The sequence below is a fragment of the Danio rerio genome, chromosome 15 (genome assembly GCF_052040795.2).
Source record: "Danio rerio strain M-AB ecotype USA chromosome 15, GRCz13ab, whole genome shotgun sequence".
Lineage (NCBI taxonomy): Eukaryota > Metazoa > Chordata > Actinopteri > Cypriniformes > Danionidae > Danio > Danio rerio.
In genome coordinates, this window is record NC_141035.1 from 2,200,893 (window position 1) to 2,228,438 (window position 27,546).

The following is a 27,546-nucleotide window of genomic DNA, read 5'->3' on the forward strand; positions in this document are numbered from 1 at the left end:
AAGGTTAGGGTTAGGGCTAGGCCATACAATGCGCCCTTTTTACTGTATAAGTTACATTACGCCTAAAAAGAGTGCTTTTAAGCCACCACAACCAACATGTCTGTGTGTGTGTACTGGATTTTGGTGGTTTACAAGGGGATATGGAATATGGAAATGACATAGTTGTACTCTATTACAGTGGTTTACGGGGACATGCCTATAAAGAGTGCCTTTAAACCACCACAACCAAGGTGTCTGTGTGTGTACTGGTTTTGATCATTTATAAGGTTAGTATTTGGTTTAATATGATGGATATAACATGGTTGTACCCTATCATATTGGTTTAGTGCAACATGTGAGCTTGAAAAGGAGAGTATGGCCGAGGTTTCTTGTCATGTTAGGGTTAGGGTTAGGCTATATATTAGCCATTTTTCACTATACAAATTACATTACACCTTTGAAGAGTGTCTGTAAACCACCAATACGAACATGTGTGTGTGTGTGTGTGTGCATTTGGGAGAGAGCAAGAGAAAGGCCCATGGCAGGAATAAATAATCATTTTCTCAGGTTAGGATTCCAGTGGTGTATCTTACGCCTGTTAGTTACACTAGTGCTATCATTCGCCACCATTAATATCCAATTTCATACGAAGCAAGAAAGCTTGTTTAGCGGGAATGTAATATGGTCAGATAACAGCAGGACAGCATCCCGCTCGTATAATTACCCAAACGCGGTGCTGTGGGGAGGGATCAGATCCGCGGCCGGGCAGGGGGCATCGCCGATAAGCGCCCAGCGCGCTCCCACACACTGGTAATTACTTTATTGATAATTTGCAGGGAAAATTGCCTCAGCCAATCGTCGCTGCTAGATTTAATGGATTGGAGAGAAATAATAATAAAAAAACACCTTTCAAAAGAATTCAAAATATTTTTTCAGGCCATAGGGGAAGGCTCTTTCCTCCGGCGATAATAGCTGAAAGTGATGTAAAATAGCCCACTCTTGGCATGATGCTGCTGGACGCGCGCGCATGTGTGTGTGTGTGTGTGCTTTGTGGCAGGGGATGTTTATCTGGCCGTCCCGCATTAACACGTCCCCCCCCCCACCATCGCCTTAAATGAGGTCATAATTCTCTAAGGGTAAAGGCCTTGGTAATGAAATTGACATTTAGCAGCCGCACCACAGTCTATTAACTACAATAAATTTAATTTGCAACAGGCGCACAAGTGAGCAGGGCTGCGGAAAGAGAGAAAGAGATGAAAAAAAATGAAATGGAGCAAACCTGACGGGGCCTGGTGTTTATTATGTGCGCTCGGCCACAAGTACATTTGCTAAAATAAGACCGCTCTTGTGTTCTCTCGTGTAACCAGAACTGCGAAACCATCAGATTAAACCACAGAAAAAAAAACTGGAACACTGTAGATTTTGTGTGTTTTTTTCTGCAGATAGTGATCTCTGCTTGTAGACTCGGTCTCTGATTTCAGGAATGTTATTAAATCTCAATCCAGGCCTGCATCTTTCATGAAAATATGAATTTTTTAGCTTCTGAAATGCTGAGAACAGTTTCATTTACAAAAAAAAGAGGAAGTTTTGGTTAAGAAGTCTATTATTATTATTATTATTATTATTATTATTATTATTATTATATTATTAATAAAGATGATATTTTTTGATAAAATTAATATGAAATATTAATAAATTAATATTATTTGATTTATTATTATATTTATTATTATTATTCTAAAATGATATTAATAAAAATAATATTTTTTATATAATTAATATGAAATTATTAATAAATATATTTATATATATAAATAATATTATTATTAATATTGATTATAAGTTTTGTTAAATGAATAGGAAATTATTAATAAATTTATATTATTTTATATTTATTATGTTTATTATTTCTATTTAAACAATTCTTTACATTATTATTATAAAAATGATTACTACTATTCTTTAAATTATTTATTGTAAAATAATAATAACAATAATAATTTATTATTATTATTAAAATAAAAATTATTATTTATTATTATTTAAAAATATTCTTATTAATAATAATAATTATAATTTTACTAAATTAATATGAAATAAGTATTATTTGTATTACTGTTATTTAAATAATTTTTTAAAAATCGTATTATTATTTAAATTTCTTAAAAATTATCATTATAAATTATTATTTAAATTATTATTTTTTAAATTATTATTACTCTTTAAATATTTCATTAATAATAATAATAATAATAGTAATTTATTATTATCATTATTAAAATTTGAATTATTATTATTATTTTTATTATTATTATTATTACATTTATTATTATTATTATTCGTAGTAGTAGTAGTAGTAGCATTTTCTATATATATATATATATATATATATATATATATATATATATATATATATATATATATATATGTGTGTGTGTGTGTGTGTTTGTGCGTGTGTGTGTGTGTGTGCGTGTGTATAAAAATAATTATTACATAATACAAATATTATATAATAATATATTTTTATAGTTTTTGTACAGCAAACTATTTCAGTTGCATCTGTGTTCTACAAAAGCAAGATTGCCATTGCAATTTAAAGCTTTATAATGCAAATAACCATAGGATTTGAATGGTGCATAATCAAAAAATGTAGTTACTGTATTATTACAGTGTTTTATCATTACTGTGATGGTTATTCCCTGAACTTGCATGACAGCATGTGTGCCAAGCCATTATAAGGAATTAAACATCAAATTCAAGAATCTGGCATTCAGTTTGTATTTTTATCATGTTATTAGAAATTCATATCATAAAATGAAATATATTGATGAACAAATAATTATTATACAATTAAAAAATGTAACAGTGTTTTATATAAATATAAACATTCTAAAATAATAATAATAATAATAATAATAATAATAGCAATAGTAATAATTTGTATTAAATTATTATTAGTAGTTTTTAGAATATTATATAAATAATATTTTAAATTTAAAAAATATAAAATATTATTTAAATAGTAATAATAATAATTGGTATTAAAATATTATTATTATTATTATTTTATTTATTATTTAAATAATTATATTATTAATTTTATTAATTTATATATAATTATCAATTATATATATATATATATATATATATATATATATATTTATATTTATATATATTAGAGGCTGTTGAATAATGCAGGGGAAATCACATGGTGGTGGAAATGATCATCGCTTTAGTAGAAAAAGAAGTGATTTTCGAGACTACTTTGGTGCATTTTTCATTGATTACATAATATTTTTAAGACATTAATAGCATTGCATGAAGCAAAAGTACACAAATTGAGTGCTTGACTTTTATTCACCATAGTCACCCACACATGTGTGTGTTTGGATGGATAGTTTTGCTCTGTCCGTGAGGATCAATACAGCATGTGTACAGTCATAGTGTGCTCCTCCCTAATGGCCACTTCATAGGGTTTGGCATGAGTACTTGTAATTGACACCAACCATCGATCCTGAAAACACTGATTTGTCATGGCCGTGTGATTTTAAACTTATTTAATTCAGTTTTTTTTATTTAATTTACATTTACCTTTGTTTCCCATTACTGGGTTGCTGCTAGAAGGGCATCTGCTGCATAATAAAACATATGCTGGAATAGTTGGGAGTCCATTCTGCTGTGGCGACCCCTGATAAATAAGGGACTAAGCTAAAGGAAAGTGACTGAATGAATGAAGTTTTACCTTTGATTAAATACAGTATCTTTAACACGTTATATTTTTCTGTTGGTTATGGCTTATCACTTAAGTTTAGGTCACAATTAGCGGCATTAACCACCCATAAACGAACACTGATGGCTTAAGAAACTACTAATTAGCAATTACGCATTGGTCGTGTGTTTCCTAAAGGTCTCGATCCCGCCACCGAAGGTCTCGCAGTTGCAGCAGTGGACGATCCAGCAGGAAACGCAGCAGAGAGCGAGACCGTGGCCAGCGCAGGACTCGGGACAAAGACAGGACACGAGACAGAACTAAAGACAAAGACACGGATAAAGCCAAGGAGAAGGACAAACAAAGGTAACACTTTCTTTTTGTGCAGAATAAGAGTGATTTTTCCCCTCCATCTTTTTCTCTTGCCTGCACACTAGGCATGTGCTGGAATAAGGTTCTGACAATATGATAACCCTGGATCGAAATATCACGGTATTGCAGGGCTCTAAATTGCGACCAGTTTGGTCCCATATGCGCCCGAATATTAATCTATGCGACCTCATAATATATTTGGGCGCATTGGTGAAATTACTCAGCCCTCGAGTTGGCGGTCAGTGAGAGATAGTAATGTTTTACCCCCATGGGGGCTTCCTCCTCATGGTGTGATGACACATGAAAACTATTAGTTGTTGTTGTGTTCAGGAGTCCACTTGTTCAGGAGCCGTACTCACACTATGTACAGTTGCCTCGAACCAGGCCAAAGCACGCTTGTTCCCCCTCCCGTCTCTCCTGACGGCCCGCACTCACAATACAATCGGGCCTGGGCACGCTTACGTCAAGGCTGCTGCGCTGTTCAGTGAGCGCTCTCGCTCAGCACAGTGGAGATTTCTCTAGTTATATCGTTTCAGTCGTTTGATATGCAGTGACATGCAGTCAAATATTTCGCCAAACAGTCCTTAGGGATGCGGGGACACGCAGTCAGATATTTCACCGAACAGATCCGCCAGTTTTAGCGCTCATAAACAATCATCCTATCAGCTATCAGACCTCTAAACAGATAACCAACGTACATAACAGTCTCTTTTTCTGCTCAGTACAACACTACATACTCCATCCCATTTTGCACTATTTTATTATTATTATTATTATTTTTTTTTTTTTTTGCACATAAGCCAATTGCACTAGGCACTTTTTGCATAATAAGCACAATAAAAAAATATTTAAAAAACACTGTACATTGTTTACATCTGTTTCATTACTCAAATCAGGTTTATATATTGTTCATTTTCATAGATATTTATATACTTACGTTTTATAATCATACTTCAGTCACTTCTGTGTATATATGTGTATTTATGTGTATGATGTGTATGTTGTGTGTATGACTTTACTGTGGACGGCAAAGTAAGAATCTCATTGTACAGGGAGACGTGTTTCCTTACTGTGCACATGTCAATAAACAGTTGAATTGAATTGAATTGATAAAGCCCTCGTGCTGCAGGAATGAGGAGGTCTGCTGAAGGTGCAGCTGTGGTGCAGTGAGGGGTTTGCGTCTTTAATAAACTACGGCAGTTTGCGTTCACTGAACAGTAAGAATGATTAATAAATCCATATAAAACAGCCCCTTAAAGTCACGTCTAGCTTTCAGTTTCGGGCTTTGTCGCATTTTGCACTCACACACAAGCGTACCACGCCAAAGCCCAAGTGAACCGCGCTCAGGCCCACCTCTTCCAACCGAGCCAGGGCCGGCCAAGTAAACAGTGCCTGAGCCCTGATTCAGCGCACTCACACATCTCAAACGATCCGGGAAGCGGGCCTGGGCACGGTTCGGATAGCATAATGTGAGTACGCCCTTAAACTGCATGATACATTTACAACCCAGCCCACCACAGCACAGGGTGTCCCATGTTTTGAAAACAGTCACCACTCAGCCTTTACAATCTTCTTTTTGGCCTCAAACAAGGAACAAAAAAGAAGTTATACCAGGGGCCTTCACACTGTCAAACTGTACCAGCCCATCAATACATCAGTCTTAGTAGGAAATCTTATAGTTTAGATTCATCTGAGAGTTCAGCTCAATGGTGTGGTAGGCCTCATCCATCCAGCCTTTCTAACACAGTGTATACACCGTCCCGCCGGGGGTCTAATGCATTTGCTTCTCTCTCACTGTCTTGATTTATGCCCCGGTGTAATATGCGTGAGCAAGCTCTAACCGCATTCCCATCCTATTTGCCCCCTTGGAGCCCCCACCTCGAGTCCACAGGCAGGTTTGACTCCAAGACACAAAGTGTTCTCCGCACCCGTTCCAATATCAACAATCGGTAAGCCTGGAAGACATTGGGCGAGCGTATTTACAACCGTAATTATAGAAGCACAATCTGTTCAAGATGTCGTGATCTTTACAGATTTCTGACATTCCGCTGTTTGGACGCTTCTACAAACATTTCCGACCAAATTTATACATTGGGGTAAGTGACAGCGGTAATTGTTGCACATAGCATCCATCATTAGAAGTAATACGTTGTGGGGCCACTTCTATTGTGACGCGCATCAGTCCTCTGTTCATTAGCTGTGACGTAAACAACTAATGAAAACAGTCACATGCCCATAAACAGTTACTGGAGCAAAACTGATTACGTTACATTTAGTCATTTAGCAGACAAATTTGTCCAGAGTGAGTTAGCAGCCTGATCTCATGAGAAAACGTAAGTATTTTACGTTTTGTCAGTTTAGTAGTGATGAGCAAATCGTACTAAATTGTACGAATTAATTAAATTGAACAAGTTCATACGAATTAGCGACTAAATCAAAAAGTTATGAATTGCTGTGAGATTGCGTTGGACTTACAGTTAAGGAGGCACTCAGAGATTCAACAAGAAGAGGCGATACACACAACAAGTGTTAAATATGCAAAGCAACTGTTAATTAATTGCCAGAGTTAACTCTTATACTTCTGCGTCAAGTGATCGGCGTGACTCACGGCGCATGCAACACGCGTAGCTGTGCATTCATACTTCTGTGCGCTGTTTCTGTTGCTCTGCAATAACACTTCCGAAACGCTAATTGGCAGTTTATGTTCTTCTGTGTTGAGTTTCTTCGCTGGTGTTTTGTTTTTTCTGAACGCTACCTTAATGTTCAAGTGGTTCAAACTCACTCACTTTGAGGCAGGAACCGGCAGACGTGCAACAACTTTAACCATGAGGTAAACACAAATCAAAACGTTCCATCCGGAGCTCCTTCATGGGACTCCACACTTGTAAACAATCGCTTCATCGGCCTCACAAGGCTTTCGGTCCCGCCCACACATGTCAGCGATACCAAGCCGACCAATCACAGAGCTTGCGCTATGCGACGTTGCAATGTTTAGTTACATTTTTTGAGAGGTGCACGTCAACGACGCCGACGGCCACAGCAAGGGTTATGCGTCCACACGTAGGCCGCGCCGTAGCATATGCATGCGCCTGACGCAGAAGTATAAATCAGCCTTACGGAGGGAGGGGGTGTTTTAAAGAGAGAAGAGTGTTTCTACAGGTGGTTTGTCTTACCCACTCACCCGTAAGAGGCACACTTCATCAATTCACAATGTTTGCAGTGATTGAAAGAAAGTATCCAACCCAGGCTCATTCTGAAAACATAGTCCCGTGGACGTTTCTGTAGACCATGAAACACGTCTAGGGAGGTACGTATTTTTGCAGATTTTGTTTTTTCGCGAATCCACGAGAGGCCGCTGGGTGTGCTTTTACGTAAAAACAGACGATCAACAGTAAAAATGACACGTTTTACCTCTTCCCAACAGGGAAAACCAGCAACAATCAAGAAGGCATGATTATATGCTGGACTGGCTTTGAAAATCAAAAATGTGATTACAATAGAAGTCAATGGGGCAAAAACAGACCCCAACATAATGAAAGGGGAGTCAATTTGCCCAGAGTGTGTTGTTGAGTTTTATTAAAACTTCAAAAGATTTTCTCCGAAATATGTGTCAACATAAGTTTATTCACCCACAATCATCCCATTTGCTGAAACAGAGAAAGTTATGGCCAAATTAAGTCTCTAAATCACCCAGAGTAGATGAAAACACCCCCAACATAACTTAAGAGCTGAGCAATAACAACTAATAAATGTACAAATGATACAGTGATGATTATGCAGTATAATTGTCCTCATTAAACACTATTTTTTATTCATTTATCAAGCAGTAAAACAATTACAGTGAGTAGCGGATGTACTTTGTGTCTTCATGCTTGATTCCACAGGTGATCTGGCAACACTGCTGCATGAGTCACATTTTAATTGAATCGATTAAAAGTGTTTCTAAATCAATCAAACAACTAGCGATGAATCATAGTAAACACAGTTTGATCCCCAGGAATTTGGCTGCTGTTCTTTGTCTAACTGTGTGTGTGTTCTATATTTTAATTTCTCCACAGCTTATGTGCCCTTAGGGACTCAATACAAGTAATTGTGGCTGTAATTAGGAGATGTGGCTGAGATGACATTAACATAATGGCGGGACAAACACAAATGAGCCAACACAGGGGCCGCTATATCTTAAAGACTTTACACCCCCGGGACCCCCACCTTAATCTGAGCTCCAGTCTTCAATAGCTCCGTTTACACTGATGCGCTTTAATTTATGTTGACCACTACACTATCCTGTAGATATGGCAGTCTACGCTTATCACAATTGCAAACTTGGACATTGGTCAAAGATTAGAGGCTAATATGTTTTTCTGACGGTTGCTTGTAGATTTGAATGGCCTCACTCCTCTGACCTCTAAAGGTGCTGTAGTGACAGGCGCTAGAGACCATGGTCTTTAGCCTCCTTGGTAGAGCACCTGACTCCCATGCGGGAGGTTGCTGGTTCGATACCAGCTCGGAGCAGGTTGCGTGGCGTAGGACCGGCGGGGTTACATCAGTATAGTGGCAGATTCTAAAACGGGACTAATGTCCTATGCAAATAAGGGAGAGATGGTCAATAGTGGGCGGGGCTTCTTTCCCTTTGATGACATGTACAAGGGATGAATGTCAATCAAAGTGTTTGTGCAGACTTTTTTTTTTAGTAAAGTCTGATTATGAAAATTAATATTTGTTTTCCATTAGAAGCTGCTTATATTTGCACACTGTTGTGTTTAAACCCCTCATAAAAGCGATTTTTGCTTTTTTGCATCTTGACTATATTTTATCCTGAAAAAAAACAGCTACACCCATGTGCAATTTAAAGATGGATGCAGATTAGGAGCTTATTTTGCATTACCATGAAGAGCTGATAATCAATATAATAATTACAGCACAGGATAAAGTTGTAAAACTATCTGACTAATGAGGATTATGATAATATGATTATGCTAATGCAGCATGCAAAAGTGAATCACACAGCCATCAATCACGCTTGCGCTTTAGACACGCTTGTGTTGTGCTTTTCTCCTGATTCTGGTTGACTTTTTTTTTTTCCCTCCTCACATCAAATTTTACCGTTTACTTTTTTGTGCTTGTTGCAGTTTCGAAACTTGCTGTGTGCACTTTGACGTGAATTGAAGTGGTTCATGAGTGATTTGCATCCACGTTGCAGAATGTGTGTGTGTAAGGATCAAAGCAGAAGCTGCGTGGAGGGGTTTGCCGACCCCCGCGTGTGGTGTTGTTTTCATAAAAGATTGATCAGAGCTCTAGGATGACAGCAGGGTCCTCCACACCCAGCACAATGTGTTTTCATGCAAAATTGATTGAAAAAGACGAGACGTTGTAAAGTGATCTTGTTGCCTTTTAAAGCTAAATTGGTCATTGTGGTGAGTGTGTGTGTGTGTGTGTGTGTGTGGGAGGGGGGGTGTAGTGTGTGTACTTGGCTAAGCATATTCTGGGGACATATTTTTAATCTGAAGTGAGCTAAATTTGCCCCCCTTTGATTTATTTTCCTTCTTTAAATATTTCTCAAATTATGTTGAACAGATTCAGGAATTTTTCACAGTATTTCCTTTAATATATATATTTTTTTTTTCTGGAGAAAGTCTTGTTTGTTTTATTTAGGCTAGAATAAAAGCAGTCTTTTTATTTTTTAAAGCCATTTTAAGGTCAATGTTATTAGCCCCTTTGAGCTATATATTTTATTGATAGTCTGCAGAATAAACCACTGTTGTTCAATGACTTGCCTATTTACTCTAACTTTACCTTAATTAGCCTGGTTATGCCTTTAAATGTCACTTTAATCCGTATTGAAGTGTCTTGGGAATTATCTAGTCTAATATTATGTGCTGTCATCATGACAAAGAGAAAATAAATCAGAAATGAGTTAATAAAACTATTATTATTAGAAATGTGTTGGAAAAATCTGCTCTCCGTTAAACAGAAATTGGGGGTAAATAAACGGGTACATATATAGGTATCACTTGCTTTGGCTCTTTCTGGGTTAGTTATTGTTACACTTTAGACATTACGCTAGAGAATCATTCGAACACTAGCTTTAAAGTGGCGTTGGTGAAGTAGCAACAGTTTCTGCTGTTCTGACGTCAGCTTCATGTGAATGAATGGCGGAAGAAAGTAGATCCTCACACAAAAAGGTTTTTAGACTTCGTATTTGATTTTCTTTTTTATATACACGATTATGCTGTCAAACTGTTACGTAAACGCAATATCACACGAGTAACAGTGCAATATGGCTGTATATCAGCACTGGTGGGATACTAACGCCCTATTCACACGGGGTGTCCACTTCACTTCGAATGGGTGACGTCAGGCATTGCCGAATTGTATTGTGGATCCTTCGATGCCGCTTCAGTGCCGTTGCTTGCTGCAGAAGTTGGAACTATCTATCTATCTATCTATCTATCTATCTATCTATCTATCTATCTATCTATCTATCTATCTATCTATCTATCTATCTATCTATCTATCTATCTATCTGTCTGTCTGTCTGTCTGTCTGTCTGTCTGTCTGTCTGTCTGTCTGTCTGTCTGTCATCTGTCTGTCTGTCTGTCTGTCTGTCTGTCCGTCCGTCCGTCCGTCCGTCCGTCCGTCCGTCCGTCCGTCCCTCTGCCTATCTATCTATCTATCTATCTATCTATCTATCTATCTATCTATCTATCTATCTATCTATCTATCTATCTATCTATCTATCTATCTATCTATCTATCTATCTATCTATCTGTCTGTCTGTCTGTCTGTCTGTCTGTCTGTCTGTCTGTCTGTCTGTCTGTCTGTCTGTCTGTCTGTCTGTCTGTCATCTGTCTGTCTGTCTGTCTGTCTGTCCGTCCGTCCGTCCGTCCGTCCCTCTGCCTATCTATCTATCTATCTATCTATCTATCTATCTATCTATCTATCTATCTATCTATCTATCTATCTATCTATCTATCTATCTATCTATCTATCTATCTATCCGCCCGTCCGTCCGTCCGTCCGTCTGTCTGTCTGTCTTTCATCTATCTATCATTTATCTTTCTATATTATCTATCTATCCATCTGTCCGTCTGTCTGTCCGTCCATCTATCTGTCTGTCTGCCTGTCTGCCTGCCTATCTATGTCTGTCTGTCCATCCGTCCGTCCCTCCCTACCTCCCTCTCCTTTTCTCTCTCGCTCTCTCTCTCTCCCTCTCTCTCTCTCTCTCTCTCTCTCTCTCTCTCTATATATATATATATATATATATATATATATATATATATATATATATATATATATATATATATATAATGTGTGTGTTCGTGTATATTAATGTGTATGCAGGTGAGTGTGCGAGTGGTTGTGTGTGTATGTGTGCTGTTGTGTCTGTATGTGTGTGTCTGTGCGGATGAGTGTGTGTGTGTGTGTGTGTGTGTGTGTGTGTGTGAGGCCTGCTCTGGCCACTGTTAATCACAATAGAAACACCCCATGTGAGCGAGAGAAAGCTGGAACAATCCACTTACTGCCTTCTGTAATCTGGTTAACCATTAGGCGCTAGTTAAATCACACACACACACACGCGCACACACACACACACATGCCTGGAGCTTCTGGGCTGTAGGACGGGCACACATTGTCAAAGGTTTCCAAGCTTTTAACACGTTAAGCATTTTTCTGATTATGTTCACAATTCCTGTTTTACTGCCTTGTGGGGGTTTATTAGTTTAGTTTAATCACGAGCACAATCACAGTCACACACACACACACACACACACACACACACACAGATCCAGCCCCGGAGCGTGATGACGGCGCTCAGGAAAAACCAAATGAAATCCCACAATCCAATTAAAGTGATCTGCTCCTGCTGAGCGGTGCAGTCGCCATCCACAACAAACTCATATCTAATCAGTAGTGCTGCGCTACGGCCCACTTTTACGGCCGTCTCACACACACGCACGCACACACACACACACACGCTGAGCCGCTCCTGATGGGCTTGTAATGTGTTTGCGCTTTTTTATGGGCCAGACAGACAGAGGCAGGACTGATTAGAGCCGGAACAGCTGCTTATATGAGATCCCGACATGACAGACCTCGTTCTGGATTTAGGAGCGTTATGGAAATGTGCTCGTCAACACATCCACTTCCTCCTGCAGCTGCAGTTCATGTTCTGGGCTTTTTCTTCTTCTTCTTCTTCTCCTTTTGCTCTTGTTCTGTCTGCTGAATGACAGTTCGCAAGTTCATTCGCACTAAATACTCTGGCCAAAAGACATGCTGTTGATGATTGTGTTTACATTTACGTTTAAGACATGCTGTTGTGATGATTATGTGAAGTTTACGTTTACACCTACATTTGTCATATATAAAAGATATTTGGATATTTGCTCCAGTTTATCTGGAAGGGATGATTTTGTTTGCTTTTGTTTCTCATTGGATGGAAACGCTGCTTCATTCACAAATGTTTTAATGCTATAGTTTGCACATTAATGTAATTTCCATCTTGAGATGGAAACATAGCTATCGTTGTTGCCAGATTTTCCTAAAGTGACCCTCCCTAATCTTAATGCAAGAAACTACTGAGATCGTGTCATAGTTTTTGTTTAATCACACGTTGTGTAAATAGCTCAGATACACATAGTTCTCGTAGTGCGTTTCTTTGGAGATTGTGGACATCACTCAACGTGTAGCAGCTTTGAAAACGTGACGAGTGTTTGAAAGCGGTTTAATTTGCAGACGTAGACGCGGGGCAGGGAAGTGTATGGCTGCCATGTTTACCATTCAGAGTCGAATGCATCACGTTGATAAATTATGAACAAGAGGTTGTTATGACTTCCACATCAGTCCGTTTGCTGTTTTTTCAGCACACTGCCCAGCGTAGACCTTTTGAAAGGCTTATTAGAAGTGATGTTAAGAAAAAGGAGGGGAAAAAACACACACTTTTTGCATGATTGTGTTTTTTCTGGGTGTGTGTTCATTCGGTGATTAAAGTGTTTCTGAAAGGGTTTTGTTCGTTTGGTTTTGACTTTAAAACATTCATTATTGAGGACAATACTTGAAGGGATTTCTGATTGATTTACTATAGTAAATGCTTCAACTTTTAAAAAGATTACACTGCAAAATTGCATTTCTTACTTGGAGTTTTTGTCTTGTTTCTGTCTGACACAGGGTGTCTAAGGGGCCTTAAAAAGTCTTAAATTTCAAAAGCAAAATATTAGTCCTTGAAGAGCTTTAAATTCACTGAAATATTGTGTTGCATGTTTTAAAACATTTTAAACAGGTCTTAATTTTCCTCTGTCCAAGTAAAGCTAACCAATCAGTCCAATGTCTATCTAATCACCATCAAAGAGATAACAGTTCCTTGGCATTATTACAGTCGATTGTACATTTGATTCTCTTATCAGGAAAAGAAAACAAACAAAAAACAATTGCACAATTCCTCATGATGATAACAGAGCAATATTTCCCTTTACATGATCTTCTGTTTATGCAAAAACAGAAGTAAGCGGGAGTGGACATAATATTTATAAATAGACATGGAATAGGCCAGGTTTTATAACAGAAAAGCATTATGATGAATATGAGTTATACTCAAACCATTCAGACTATATATATATATATATATATATATATATATATATATATATATATATATAGATATATATATATTATATATTTTTTATATATATATATATATATATATATATATATATATATATATATATATATATATATATATATATAAAATATATATATATATATATATATATATATAAAACAACCCCTTGTTTATTTTTTTCCCCAATTTCTGTTTAACTGAGAGCAGATTTTTTCAACACATTTCTAATCATAATAGTTTTAAAGAGCCCATATTATACATGAAATAAGGTCATATCTTGGTTGTAAGGGTCTCCAACAACAGTCTAATATGCATGCAAGGTCAAAAAACACTTTCATGGTCTTATAATCTGCATTTATTTTTATCTAGTTATCCCAGCGACTCCTGTATGAATCGTCCAGTGATTCATTTGTTCCCAAACCCCTCCTTAGCGCGAAGCTAATCTGCGCTGATTGGGCCGATGACAGTCTGTCGCGATTGGTCGACTGCCTTCAGTCAGAGAGGGAAATGGCCAATAGCTAATCAGCAATTTAAAAAGTAATCACAGTTCATACACGCTCGATAGTGTAGGCGTGGACTTTAGCTGCCACACTATGGCGAGTGGATAGTGCCACGGATAACCGAACGAAGGAGACAGTCGTGTACTCGCCATACCACACACACACAAAAACACACACACACCTCCGGATGACAACGCTCCCGCTTCAGCCCGCACCCGCCAGGTTTTAGCCTGAGAACCCGCTCCGTTTTCTGCCCGCCGCGCCCGGTCCCGCTAGAGCGGAGAACACAACCAAATATCACCCAATATACAGTCCAGACAGCCAAGCTGTCTGTATAAAAACACACACACAGCACAAAGTACACAAAGCTCGTTCGTTCGTTCGCTCTCTCTCTCGCTCTCTCTCTCTCTCTCTCTCCCCGCGCCAGATTTCTGCGGCGCGGGAATACATTTCCGAATAAATCGCGGGAGCAGAACTCTAGCACGGAGCTCCATAAACAAACAGCACGCGTCGCGTTTTTAACGTGACTTTGCACGCGATAAGATAATATATCCAGTTAACCTGATACAGTACACGCGGTTACAAGTAACAAATCACAACTAAATACATTTGCAAGCTAGAGTAAACGAGGCAACAACTTTAACCGCACGTACTTACACTTGAGAAATGTAGGAAGAAACCCATCCTGACGTCCATCAGTTACTCTTTACTGATCCTTCCTTTAACAAACTCAGATGAAGTATTCTTTGTAGCATGTAGCTTCCAGAAGTTTCCAACTGCTTGGTTATAATGCTGATGTTTCATCTTTGGGTAGAGACTCAATATATCCATCTGCAGTGTGACTTCAATCGACCGGCATGTTTGTGTGCGTGTGTTTGTGGGTGTGCGTGTGTTTGTGGGTGTGTGTGTGTCTGGGTTACTGCGTCAGAGGGCGGGGCCTCAGGTTTGAAATCTCCCGGGTTTGCGCGTGCACGTGAAAAACTTTGTTTCGTTCGTACGTCATGGCGAAACACCTAATGAGTCGGTATCAAGGCGACTCGTTTGAAGCACTATGATTCGACTCTTTTATAGATGAATCAACAGTTTTAAACACTGTATTCTTACAGATTTAAGCCTTAGCTGGATACTTCACTTCACTTAGAGCTGTGTTACACACTACATGGAGGGGAATTTTCAAAAACCCATAATATGGGCTCTTTAATAACTCACCTCTAATAACTGATTTATTTTATCTTTGCCCTGATGACAGTAAATAATATTTGACTGGATATTTTTCAAGACACTTCTATACAGCTTAAAGTGACATTCAAAGGCTTAACTAGGTTAATTAGGTTAACTAGGCAGGTTAGGGTAATTAGGCAAGTTATTGTATAACAGTGTTGTGTGTTCTGTAGACTATTGAAAAAAATTGCTTAAAGGGGCTAATAATTTTGACGTTAAAAAGGGTTTTAAAAATTCATAACTGAAATATAGTTAGCCGAAATATAACAAAAAAGACTTTCTCCAGAAGAAAAAATATTATCAGACAAGCTGTGAAAATTTCCTTGCTCTGATAAGCATCATTTGGGAAATATTTAAAAAAGAAAAAAAGTCAAAGGAGGTGGGGGAGGGGGCGGGGGCGCAAAAATTCTGACTTTAACTGTGTGTATGTATATGTATGTGCATATATATATATATATATATATATATATATATATATATATATATATATATATATATATATATATATATATATATATATATATATATATATATATATACATACAGTTGAAGTCAGAATTATTAGCCCCCCTGAATTATTAGACTGCTTGTTTATTTTTCCCCCAATTTCTGTTTAATGGAGAGAGGATTTTTTTCAACACATTTCTAAACATAATAGTTTTAATAACTCATCTCTAATAACTGATTTATTTTATCTTTGCCATGATGACAGTGAATAATATTTGACTAGATATTTTTCTAGACACTTCTACACAGCTTAAAGTGACATTTAAAGGCTTAACTAAGTTAATTAGGTCAACTAGACAGGTTAGGGTAGTTAGGCAAGTGTTTGTATAACGATGGTTTGTTCTGTAGATTATCGAGAAAAAATATAGCTTAAAGAGGCTAATAATTTTGTCCTTAAAATGGTGTTGAAAAAAAATAAAAACTGCTTTTATTCTAGCCGAAATGAAACAAATAAGACTTTTTCAAGAAGAAAAAATATTATCAGACATACTGTGATAATTTCCTTGCTTTGTTAAACATTTGGAAAATATTTTAAAATATAAAAATATATATATATATATAAATAAATATAAATATAATAAATATAAATAAATAAATACATATATATATACAGATATGTGTGTGTGTGTGTGTGTGTGTTTGTGTAATTTTTTGTTTGTTTATTTAATGTTTTAAGCGTGTTTTAATTATTAATTTGTCTACATGAATAAATAATACAGCCATATTTCACACTGTAATGTTTAAGAAACCAAACAATTTAAATTATCTATATGCTAAATGTATGCAAAATTGCAGATTATTTAGCTTCTTTTAAGGGAAAAAGACTCACTTAATTTTAACGTTTTGTTTCTAAAAACAAGATAGATAGATAGATAGATAGATAGATAGATAGATAGATAGATAGATAGATAGATAGATAGATAGATAGATAGATAGATAGATAGATAGATAGATAGATAGATAGATAGATAGGCGGACGGACGGACGGAAGGACGGACAGACGGACGGACGGACGGACGGACGGTAGATAGATAGATAGTTTTTATTTTACATATCTATATAATTATAATATTAACATTATTTTGGTCACAATTTACAAATAAGGTTCATTAGTTCATGTATTTCCCAACATGAAGTAATTATGAACAATGCTAAATTGTGTTTTTTGTTATTGTTGTTGCTTATTTTGGATGTTTTGGACCTGTTTTAAACACTGATTTGTCTAAATAAATAAATAAATAAAATAATTAATAAATTAATAAATAATACAGCTGTTGTTTACATTGTATTGTTTAAGAAGTCAAACAATTTTAATAACTGATATGCATCATTTTCAATTTGAAGCTAGATTATTTTCCTTACCCCATTATCAGCAGATTATCTAGCTTCTTTTAAGGTAAACACTCACTCAATTGTGACGTTTTATTTCTGAAATCAACATCTTTTTTTTAAATTGTCTATAAAATGCTTGAATATTGGATTAACTTTGAGATATTTGGACGATAGAAGCAAGACAAAAACTGTTAAGTAAGAAAGACACATTTTCTTTCAGTCTCAGAGCAGACGCCACATGGCAGCTTCAGCGCTTCAGGCCAGATTGGATTGAATTTTTTTTCTCCCTGTCCAGGGGAAAGCGAGAATAGGGGACAGGGGAGAGATATTCATAAAGGTGGGCTCAGATATGAATAAGAATGGCGAGTCCAGCTCTGATAACCCACGGGTGGCCAATCGTCCCGTCTGCCCAGCGCTCGCATCCCGAAAAATAGAAGGCTTTGTGAGCACTTATCCTGTCAGTACAGTGGTGGAGCTCAAACGGATAATCGCTCTAATCTAGTTAAGGCTAAAAGAGGGCCATGACCGAGAGCTGGCCTTACACACACAAATCTCTGCGCGCAAATCCTGCTTTTAGACCCAAACCACAAAGGTGTCATATTGATTATTCTAATAGGAAGCAACACTGCAAAAAATATCTCTTAATGAACAGTTTCCAGATTTTGTGATTCGCAAGTGTTCATTTATGGCTCACAAGTGTTCGTTTATGGCTGTGAATTGCATCATGGGATGTGGATCTCACATTTGATAGTGAAATTCAACTCTACAGTTCAGCGAAGTGACTTTTATTGACATTTTAGTAATGCAGTGTATATTTATATAGCGAATTTATTGTGTATGGCCATACACACGAAGAGGGGAGAGGGGGGTCTCTTCTCCCCACCACCAATGTGCAACACCCATTTGGATGTTGCGACGGCAACCACAGGATGGTGCCAGTGCGCTCACTACACACCAGCTATTGGTGGAGTACAGATAGTGATTGGGAGGCTATGATCGGTATGGGCCGATGGTGAGAATTCGGCCAGGACACCAGGGTTACACTCCTACTCTTTTAGAGAAGTGGGATTTTTAATAACCACAGAGAACCAGAACCTCGGTTTAACGTCGTAAAGATGGCGCTCACTGACAGTATAGTGTCCCCTTCATTATACTGGGGCATTAGGACATAGATCACAGGTTGAGCGCCCCCTGCTGGCCTCACCAACACCTTTTAGTTGTTGTTGCTTATTTGGATGTTTTGGGCCTGTTTTAAACATTGATTTTGTCTAAATAAATAAATAAATAAATAATAATACAGCTATATTTCACACTGTGGTGTTTAAAAAAAACAAACAATTTGAATAATTGATATGCATTATTTTCACTTTGAAACTAGATTATTTTTCATACCTAATTATTAGTGAATTATTTAGCTTTTCCTAATGAAAAAAACTCAATTTTGACGTTTTGTTTCTGAAATAAACATCTTTTTAATATTGTCTAGAAAATAATCTTCTTGATTATTTGATTAATTTTGAGATATTTAGACTAGAAGCAAGACAAAAACTTGATTGGGAGGCTATGATCGGTAAGGGCCGATGGCGAGAATTTGGCCAGGACACTGGGGTTTCACCCCTACTCTTTACGGGAAGTGCCATGGGATTTTTAATGACCACAGAGAGTCAGGACCTCGGTTTAACGTTTCATCCGAAAGACGACGCTCACTGACAGTATAGTGTCCCCTTTACCATACTGGGGCATTAGGACCGTAGCGCCCCCTGCTGGCCTCACCAACAACACTTCCAACAGCAACCTAGCTTTCCCATTTGGTCTCCCATCCAGATACTGACCAGACTCAGCCCTGCTTAGCTTCATTGAGTAATTAGTCTTGGGCACTGATAGTTTGAAATAATATCAGGTGTAATAGATAATATATAGAGAAATAAGCCTGTGGAATGCCAGATAATGTGCTGGCAGTTTATTACAAGGTGTTTGTAGCGTAATATACAACACCAACACAGACAATATAGCACTTTAAACTATTACAAATGTTCATTAAAGTCTCTCTTTTCAGGATTTCAAGGGTAAAAGTTCTCGGAAGAAAGATCAATTATGCAATTTAAAGCAGAAATAAACAGGGAAAAATTTCAAATAAAAACATGAATCACAAAATATGGAAAACTGCTAATTTAGGGATATTTTTTTACAACAGCGCGGTCTGTTAAGTGTGGTAAGTGTGGTTTAATAATCACTACTGAGAGTCCAAACACTGAAGAGTAAATCCATCATTGCGTAGCTCTACAGATCAAGCCAGTGGCAGCGAGGAATAAACTTCACTAATTAGCGAAAGTGAAGAATTAAAAAACCTTGAGAGACTATCAATAAAATATATAGCTTAAAGGGGCTGATAATATTGACCTTAAAATGGCTTTAAAAAAATTTAAAAAGTGCTTTTATTCTAGCCGAAATACAACAAGTAAGACTTTCTCCAGAAGAAAAAATATTATAGGAAATACTTTGAAAAATTCCTGATTCTGTTCAACATCATTTGGTAAATGAAAAAAAAAATGCTTAGAAGGACGATTAATTTTGACCTCAACGTTTAATTCACAGCTCTTCAGTTCTCTCATTACAGTTACTCAAAACAGTTATTCAATTTAGTTGTCTTGAACCTTCTTGTTAGTCTTTGAAGTGTGTTTGGGGTCATTAACTTTCTGGACAATGCAGGAATTGTCTCTTTAGTGACCTTCAGTCGAGACCTTTCTTTAGGACATTAGATCTGAGACTGTAGGTAAAATGCTTTGTTTTTTAACTGTGAACATAGAGATAATAGGGTTTACCAGAAACAGAACAAACATTTGCTCTCATGTGTCCATGGGACATTGTCAGAATAAATTTGGCATGCTCAGATATGATTTGGGACGCTGCTGTGGGGGCTTTTCTTATGTCAGCGGGGTCCTCCTGGGTCTCCTTCAATATAACCCCCTTTCTTGGAGTCGGTGATGGATGATGCAGATCAGCTTCAATCTGTGTGGCAGTTCTTTCTAGTGCTTCCTCCAGCAGCCAAGCAATTGCTGCAATCTTTCATCAAACTTTCTCTGGAAGTCACATCCGTTGAGGTTAGATACTATGGCATTGACTTCAAACTTCGTAATATTACACGTGCTGAAAATATGAACACCGTGGTCCTCGGAGATGAGCCTGTAGCCTTCGCTGCGAAAAATAAATAAATAAAATAAATAAATAAAAATTATATATATATATATATATATATATATATATATATATATATATATATATATATATATATATATATATATATATATATACATACTGTATGTATATATATATATATATATATATATATATATATATATATATATATACTGTATGTATATACTGTATATATATACTATATATATATTTATATAAGATTTTTTCAACACATTTCTAAACATAATAGTTTTAATAACTCATTTCTGATTTATTGATTTAACTGATTTATTTTCTCTTTGCCATGATGACAGTAAATAATATTTGACTAGATATTTTTCAAGACACTTCTATACAGCTTAAAGTGACATTTAAAGGCTTAACTAGGTTAACTAGGCAGGTTAGGGTAATTAGGCAAGTTATTGTATAGCGATGGTTTGTTTTGGAGACAGTTAAAAAAAAATGCTTAAAGGGGCGAATAATATTGATCCTAAAATAGCTTAGAAACGGCTTTTATTCTAGCCGAAATAAAGTAAATAAGACTTTCTCCCGAAGAACAAATGCTATCAGACATACGGTAAACATTTCCTTGCTCTGTTGAGCATTATTTGGGAAATATTTAAAACTTCAACTGTATATACAGGGCTTGACCTTATCTTTTTTGATCACAAGCCACTGTGGATAGTAGTTTTCCAACATTACTAGCCACTCACCATTTTCATTAGCCATAATAATAAGTTGACTTGATTTTGACTTGATTTAAATTATGTGTTATGTCCACATGTCTCCTTAACTTTTTTTTTATTTATTTCACATGACGTTTTAGGGCTCAACAGTAAGGATATACCATTTTACTTCTCTGGCCACACCAAACTAATTATTTCCTTGCCACAAATTTTTAAAATGTGTCAAAACAAGCTAAATATAGCAGTATACTTGTACTTTTTATACAACAAAAATGTTAAAAAATTATTCTCATTTATCTAAACATATACACAGATGTCTGTCCAGACTAAAGGTTCCAGATCATCAGGTAACTATAGATAAATGGAGAGTTAATTTCCCATTAAAGCCATGTTATTGTAAAGGATGGTAATTAAACCATATTAACAAAAATAACTGCAATCAAAAGTATAGCAGGTGAAAGACATTCTGTGTGCGATAGTGAATGAATGATCAAATGCACACAGTTAACATTAGCCCCAGTAATAATCTGTTCAAAGAATGGTAAAAGCGAAAGCGGCAAGAGCTGCTGCATACAAAAACATCTGGAGATCTCTTGAAAGCAGCAGGACTGTTTTTTTCCAATCTATTTCAAAGAGAAATGATCGCACCAGTTGATGATCTATTTCTTAGATCTTGAAAATAAAATAAATCGGCTGAAGCTGAGCTTCAGAACTGTGACTCAGTGCAAACCAACACATATCAGTGATTCAGCATCTACATTTAGTAATGTTAAAGAGGTTTAATATGTGTTAACTAGATTATAAACCCTACCATTTCACTGGAGTGCAGTGAGTGCACTATTCTGTGCTTCTGAATGCCTGTATTTACATTTCTGTCGTGTTTTGTCTGGTGCGAACAGCCAAATTGCTTATCACAGCAAATTCATCATGTGGCGTGTTGTTAGGACACGCTCGTACAATGTACTGTTACCTCCTCACCTAATGTTTATATATGTAATATTTAAATGATTTGCTAGTTAATAACCTCATGTGGAACTCTGAATCTGCATCTCATTTCGAAGTCTGTTACTGTCCTCTAGAGGTCAAATTTTGGTCACGATCACGCACTCTAAGAGCCTTTCTGACTGACTGAATAAAATACGCTGTTTTCCACCAAGGCAACCTGGAAAATATAATTTAATAAACCTAAAATATAATTGGCTAAACTGGCAGTGGGCAGGTTAATGGGATCAAAGCAAAGACCGCCATTCCGGCACGTAACACAGCAGAATATCTGACTTCAGCATTGTTTGTCAGATAAACAAGAAGGATTCTGAAATATCTGCAAGCATATTATGGTATCTTCATGCTTTAGAAGAGTCAAAAACTGACATACAGCACCTTTAAATCAAGAAGCATTTTAGTGTTCTTGTTTTCTGAAATAACATGTCAAAAACAAGCTAATAAATCTGCCAATGTGGTAAAGAAAATATTTTCCTGTTATTATTTCATTATTTGTTATTTCAAAGTGAATAAAGAAGTAACTTTACTAGATAATAAACCATGACACAAACAGGAGTCATTTCATCGATTGATGTACTATCTACACTGTCTTTAGTTTACCACAGCTCTAAAGTAAATGAGAATGATTTCCAAATGATTTTCAAAGAAGATGAGCAAAAATAAAATCCTCTTATTCTTGAGAGTGTGCTTAAACTAAACTCAAACTTCCTTGAGTAGCTGCTGAGAGCGTCTTCATAACAGGCCCATAGACGTGTTTTCTTTGTTCTGTTGTAGCGGGATCTCGACTGTTAGTATAGTTCATTATTCAATCTGTAACAGTTTATCACTTTCATGTAGGTATTGGTAAGTTTTAATACGTATTAATAATGTAACAGGCTCACTGATGCAAGGAAAAGCAACTTATGCAGGAGCCTGAGGGCAGAATGTGAAGTTAATGTCAGTGCTCCACATTTCTGATGAGAACGCATGCAGTAATGCACTGGTGTATTAGCCTAGTTTTTACTGTTTGCAAACACTATTGTCCAACAACAGTTAAAGCTATTTAAGTAACTAAATAAAGAAGAATGTAATAGAATAAAAAAAAATAAAAAAAAATTTTATTTGGCAAGTGCTTATAAAGAAGGAAATAAAAAGGCTATCCTAATTGACATTAACTCTTTATTGTCATATTAGAAAATAAAGTCTGCATTTCACAACAAATTGCTTTTAAGAAAATTATACAAATAAGACTCATCCAAAAGGGCATAGCATTGTCAATTAAATCCCCATACACCCCCACATAACTTATAGTCCCCATAATCACTGCTCTATTTGACATTTGCACATTTAAAATTGCACATATTCATTGCACTTTGCAGTATTTCATCGTCAATTGTACATATCCACTGCACATATACGTGTGTCATTTTGTTCATATCTATCTGTATATTTCTGATTTATCTGTTTTAAATCTCTGATTGTAGTTAAAGCAACCTGTATATAATGTTCAAAGTACATCCGTCTGTATATATCACAATAGTTTTTCTTTAACAAAAATAAATAAATCTGTAATGTTACGGTTGATTTCCGGCAGCTGGGGTGCTCTGATCACTCAGCTTAGATGGCCGGCCAAGCGCTATCAATACTTTATGGATGCACTGTAATCTCGTAGAGCTTCCTATAGAAAATATTCATTTAAATGAGAGATTTGTGACTCATATATGCTGAACTGTATATACTCAAATAAGCAGGGCTCGAAATAGTAGCCATTTTGGTCGCATATGTGCCCGAAATTTTATCTATGCGACCTTACAATATATTTGGGAGCATTTGTGCGAGTGCATAAAATTGTTGTGTGCGACCAGTTTTTACTGTAAAATGTTCACCACATGCGCGGATTCGGGAGACATTCATGCAGAATGCATCTCTGCACTTGAAACGCGAAACGCAGCGCTCGGGAATGGTTTAAAACAGTTGTCATGTCAACTTGCTGCAGTAAACAAAGCCAAGTCTGTAATGCTTGCCCCGCCTTCGGGCTCTTCTTATTGGCCCACTGCTCTAGCACTGAAATATCAGCTGTCAATCACTCAGTCAATGCCTTCTGGCTTGGGATGACAGAGAGAGCTGCTACCGCGAAAAACTGTAAAGCGCTGAAGATTAGAATGAAGATAACACTGACAGATTTTGTTTTAGAAACCATCTAAAGTTACAAATAATGACACATCTTACTAGTGATCATGTGCTGAATGTTAATCCACCATCTACACTTTTCCAAGAGTGGATAAGACTTCCAGTGGCTTCAAGTCCGCTATGAAAAGTCTGTGGGATGGAATTTTCAGGTAACTGCTTGCCACATCTAGCACGAGAGCTTCTGTTGAATCTTTCATATTATCGCCAGATGCTGTCCGCCGTGCAAGGGGCAGATATATGTCAAATTAAACACCACGTACACCATCGCAAACAGGCTTACACTGAGTAAACTAACATCGCTACTCATGAAAAGACCGGTATTGCTATTAACATGACGTATGCATATAATAAGGTACAGTATATGTCAAAAGCATCAGTGCAATATCAGACAGCACCCGTGAGAACAGCACAGTTATATCGTAAATAGATTCATTCATGTCCAGCAGTGTGTGCAGGGCTGGTGAGCGCTCCGTGTATGCTTTGGTCACTCAGTTATGGTATAAAAATCTATTTTCTTGCGATAACGGGATTTCGTTGAGACATATTTTCCTAAGCGCTTGCATATATATATTTTTTGCTTGTTAGTTTGATTAGTGTTGATTACAAATGCAATAAATATTTTGTATAACACTTGTAGTAACGGTGCTTATAATTGGTGAGTGCGACTAAATTTTGACTGATGCGCCTATATTTTTAAAGTTAGGAGCACCGGTGCTACTAAGCAAAAAGGTTATTTTCGAGCCCTGATAAGGTAAATAAGGCTGTAATAATTAATAAATAATTAACACAAACTTTTAAAAGAGTCAATATTGCCCCAGTGTCTTTCCACAACTGTTGGTTGGGGAGGTTCTGAACGAAACAAGCAGCGCAAGTTGACGGATCCCAATTTATTTGGTCCCCACAGCTTTCTTCAAAATGTCTTCTTTTGTGTTCTGATGGAGAAGGAAACTTATAGAGGTTAACATGAGTTAATGGTGATGGAATTTTGAACACCTTTCTGGAGGGTTTTTAGAAGAAGTTAGAGGGGAATCAGAAGAAGACTCTTTCGTTCTGAACTGAACATCACTCATCTAACCCTCCAGCCTTTCTTTCTCTCCTTTTGTCTCCTATGACGGACTGCTGGAGAGTTTTCCTAGTTGGATTTTGCATCTCTGCTGTGCTAGGATTATGCTAAGAGCCTAGTTTTATTTGTAAATCTCCATACCCCACCCTCTCGCTTTCTTTCCCTTTTTTTAGGGACTGGAGTTGTAAGAGAAGGAAGGTTTTGATCTGATTAAAGCCTCACTGGCCAGCCTTTGCTATTATCAACCTACTTATGCTGAAAAGTGACGGTGTGTGTGTGTGCGCGCGTGCCCCTCCTCTCTGAACAGTTTAACAGAAAAATCAAAAGGGCCAGCAGTGCTATAAACTCAGGAACACAATTTCAATTTCAATTCACTGCCGCTGCTAAGTACGTGATATGGAGATGACAATCAACCCTCTTGTCCTCCATTTTATTGCACAGCCATGTCTATCACTCCGCCACGCTCTCCTGTCATTTTCCCTGCCGCACAGGAAGCTGGAGAGACAGGAAGAGACATTGATGAGTGGATCATGTATAGATGAAGGATGCATTTCTCCATTATCGACATCTCCTTTAATAAACCCAGCATTTTTTTTTTCTAATCAGGGATCGGACAACATATTACATTACTTTTTTTTTTTCATATTGACCACAAACTCTCTTTCCCGATCTGTCTTGTTTGTTTTGATGGTGTCCACTTTATAGGCTGACTCTGTCAAATTATGATATCTCTCAAGAATCACTTTAAATGCTTGTGATGTAACAGTTGAAGGCAAGATTATTAGTATTTCTGTGTAAATTTTCAGTAAAGTCTGAAGTTAATAAAATAAATACAATTTGTAAAAAGATTTGTAAAAAAGAAAAAATCAAGAGAAAGCTATATATATATATATATATATATATATATATATATATATATATATATATATATATATATATATATAAACTGTAAAAAAAAAAAAAGCATTAATAAAAAAAAAAGGTAAATAACGGTTGTTAAATTACAGAAATTTACCGTAAAATTACGCCCAGTAAATTACAGAAAATTACAGCGAAATAACGGACATTTAATTACAGGAAATTTATGTCAGATAATGGACATTAAATTACAGAAAATTACCCCAACATGATGGACATTAAATTTAAATAATTAACATTAAAATAAACATTAAACATTAAACATTAAAATAGCGAATGTTAAATTGCAGAAAATTATTGTAAAATAACAGACTTTAAATTACAAAAAAGTTCCGCAAAATAATGGCCATTAAATTACAGAAAATTACCGTAAAATAACAGAGATTTAATTACAGAAAATGACAGCAAAATAACATATGTTAAATTACAAAAAGGTTTTGTAAAATAATGGACATTAAATTACAGAAAATTACCATAAAATAATGGACCTTAAATTACAGAAAATTACCATAAAATAATGAACATTAAGTTACAGAAATTTACTGTAAAATAACAGGCGTTACATTACAGAAATTTACTAGAAATTTAAATTTAAGGAAAAACTTCAGTTTTTTACAGTCAATTTCTGTAATTAATGTTTGTTTTTTTACGGTAAAGTTCTGGAACTGAACATATTTTATTTTATGGTAATTTTCTGTAATTAAATGGCCATTATATTACGGTAATTTACATAAAAAATAACATACTTAGCACCCCGTAAAAAAAAACGAAAAAAAAAAACTTAAAATTACGGATTTTTTCACAGTGTTTATAAAATAATTCAAGTTTGTAATTTTTTAGTTTGAATATTTTGCTTGCATTTAAATCTATTATCTTTCTATTTCTAGTTTTATTTTAATAACTATATCCATTTAATAAATCAGTTTTGTTCAAATGCACCCAAATATATGATCAATATTCACTGAGAAAGTCAAACAGGTTTTGAACAGGTGATAGGTAAGACAATCATAATTTTTAGGTGAACTAGCCCTTTAAAATTGGCTGATCTTGTCTGTTTGCCCAAATGCATTATAAAGGAAGAAAGAAAGAAAGAAAGAAAGAAAGAAAGAAAGAAAGGTCAAATGTTTGTGCTGTAATTCTGTCATATCGTTACAGAAGACAGGATGATAGACATTTAGAGAGAGAGAGAGGGAGAGGGAGAGAACAGAAGCTTTCAGAAGAGAGTATATTAACTTTCTAGTGTATAGAGACATGAATAAACACACACACACACACTC

The 27,546-nt window shown here is 36.2% G+C and overlaps 1 protein-coding gene across 30 annotated transcripts in view; it reads left to right on the top strand.

The window, feature by feature from the left end:
- Positions 1–27,546, top strand: part of rsrc1 (arginine/serine-rich coiled-coil 1) — a 226,060-nt gene that overhangs the window by 41,487 nt on the left and 157,027 nt on the right. For all 30 annotated transcript variants that reach the window (XR_015508450.1, XR_015508451.1, XR_015508448.1 and 27 more), the window contains 1 exon segment: positions 3,887–4,054. Coding sequence is in view for 6 of the 30 variants with exons in the window: in XM_087282652.1 (XP_087138778.1) it covers positions 3,887–4,054 (168 nt within the window). In the remaining 24 variants the exon portion in view is untranslated.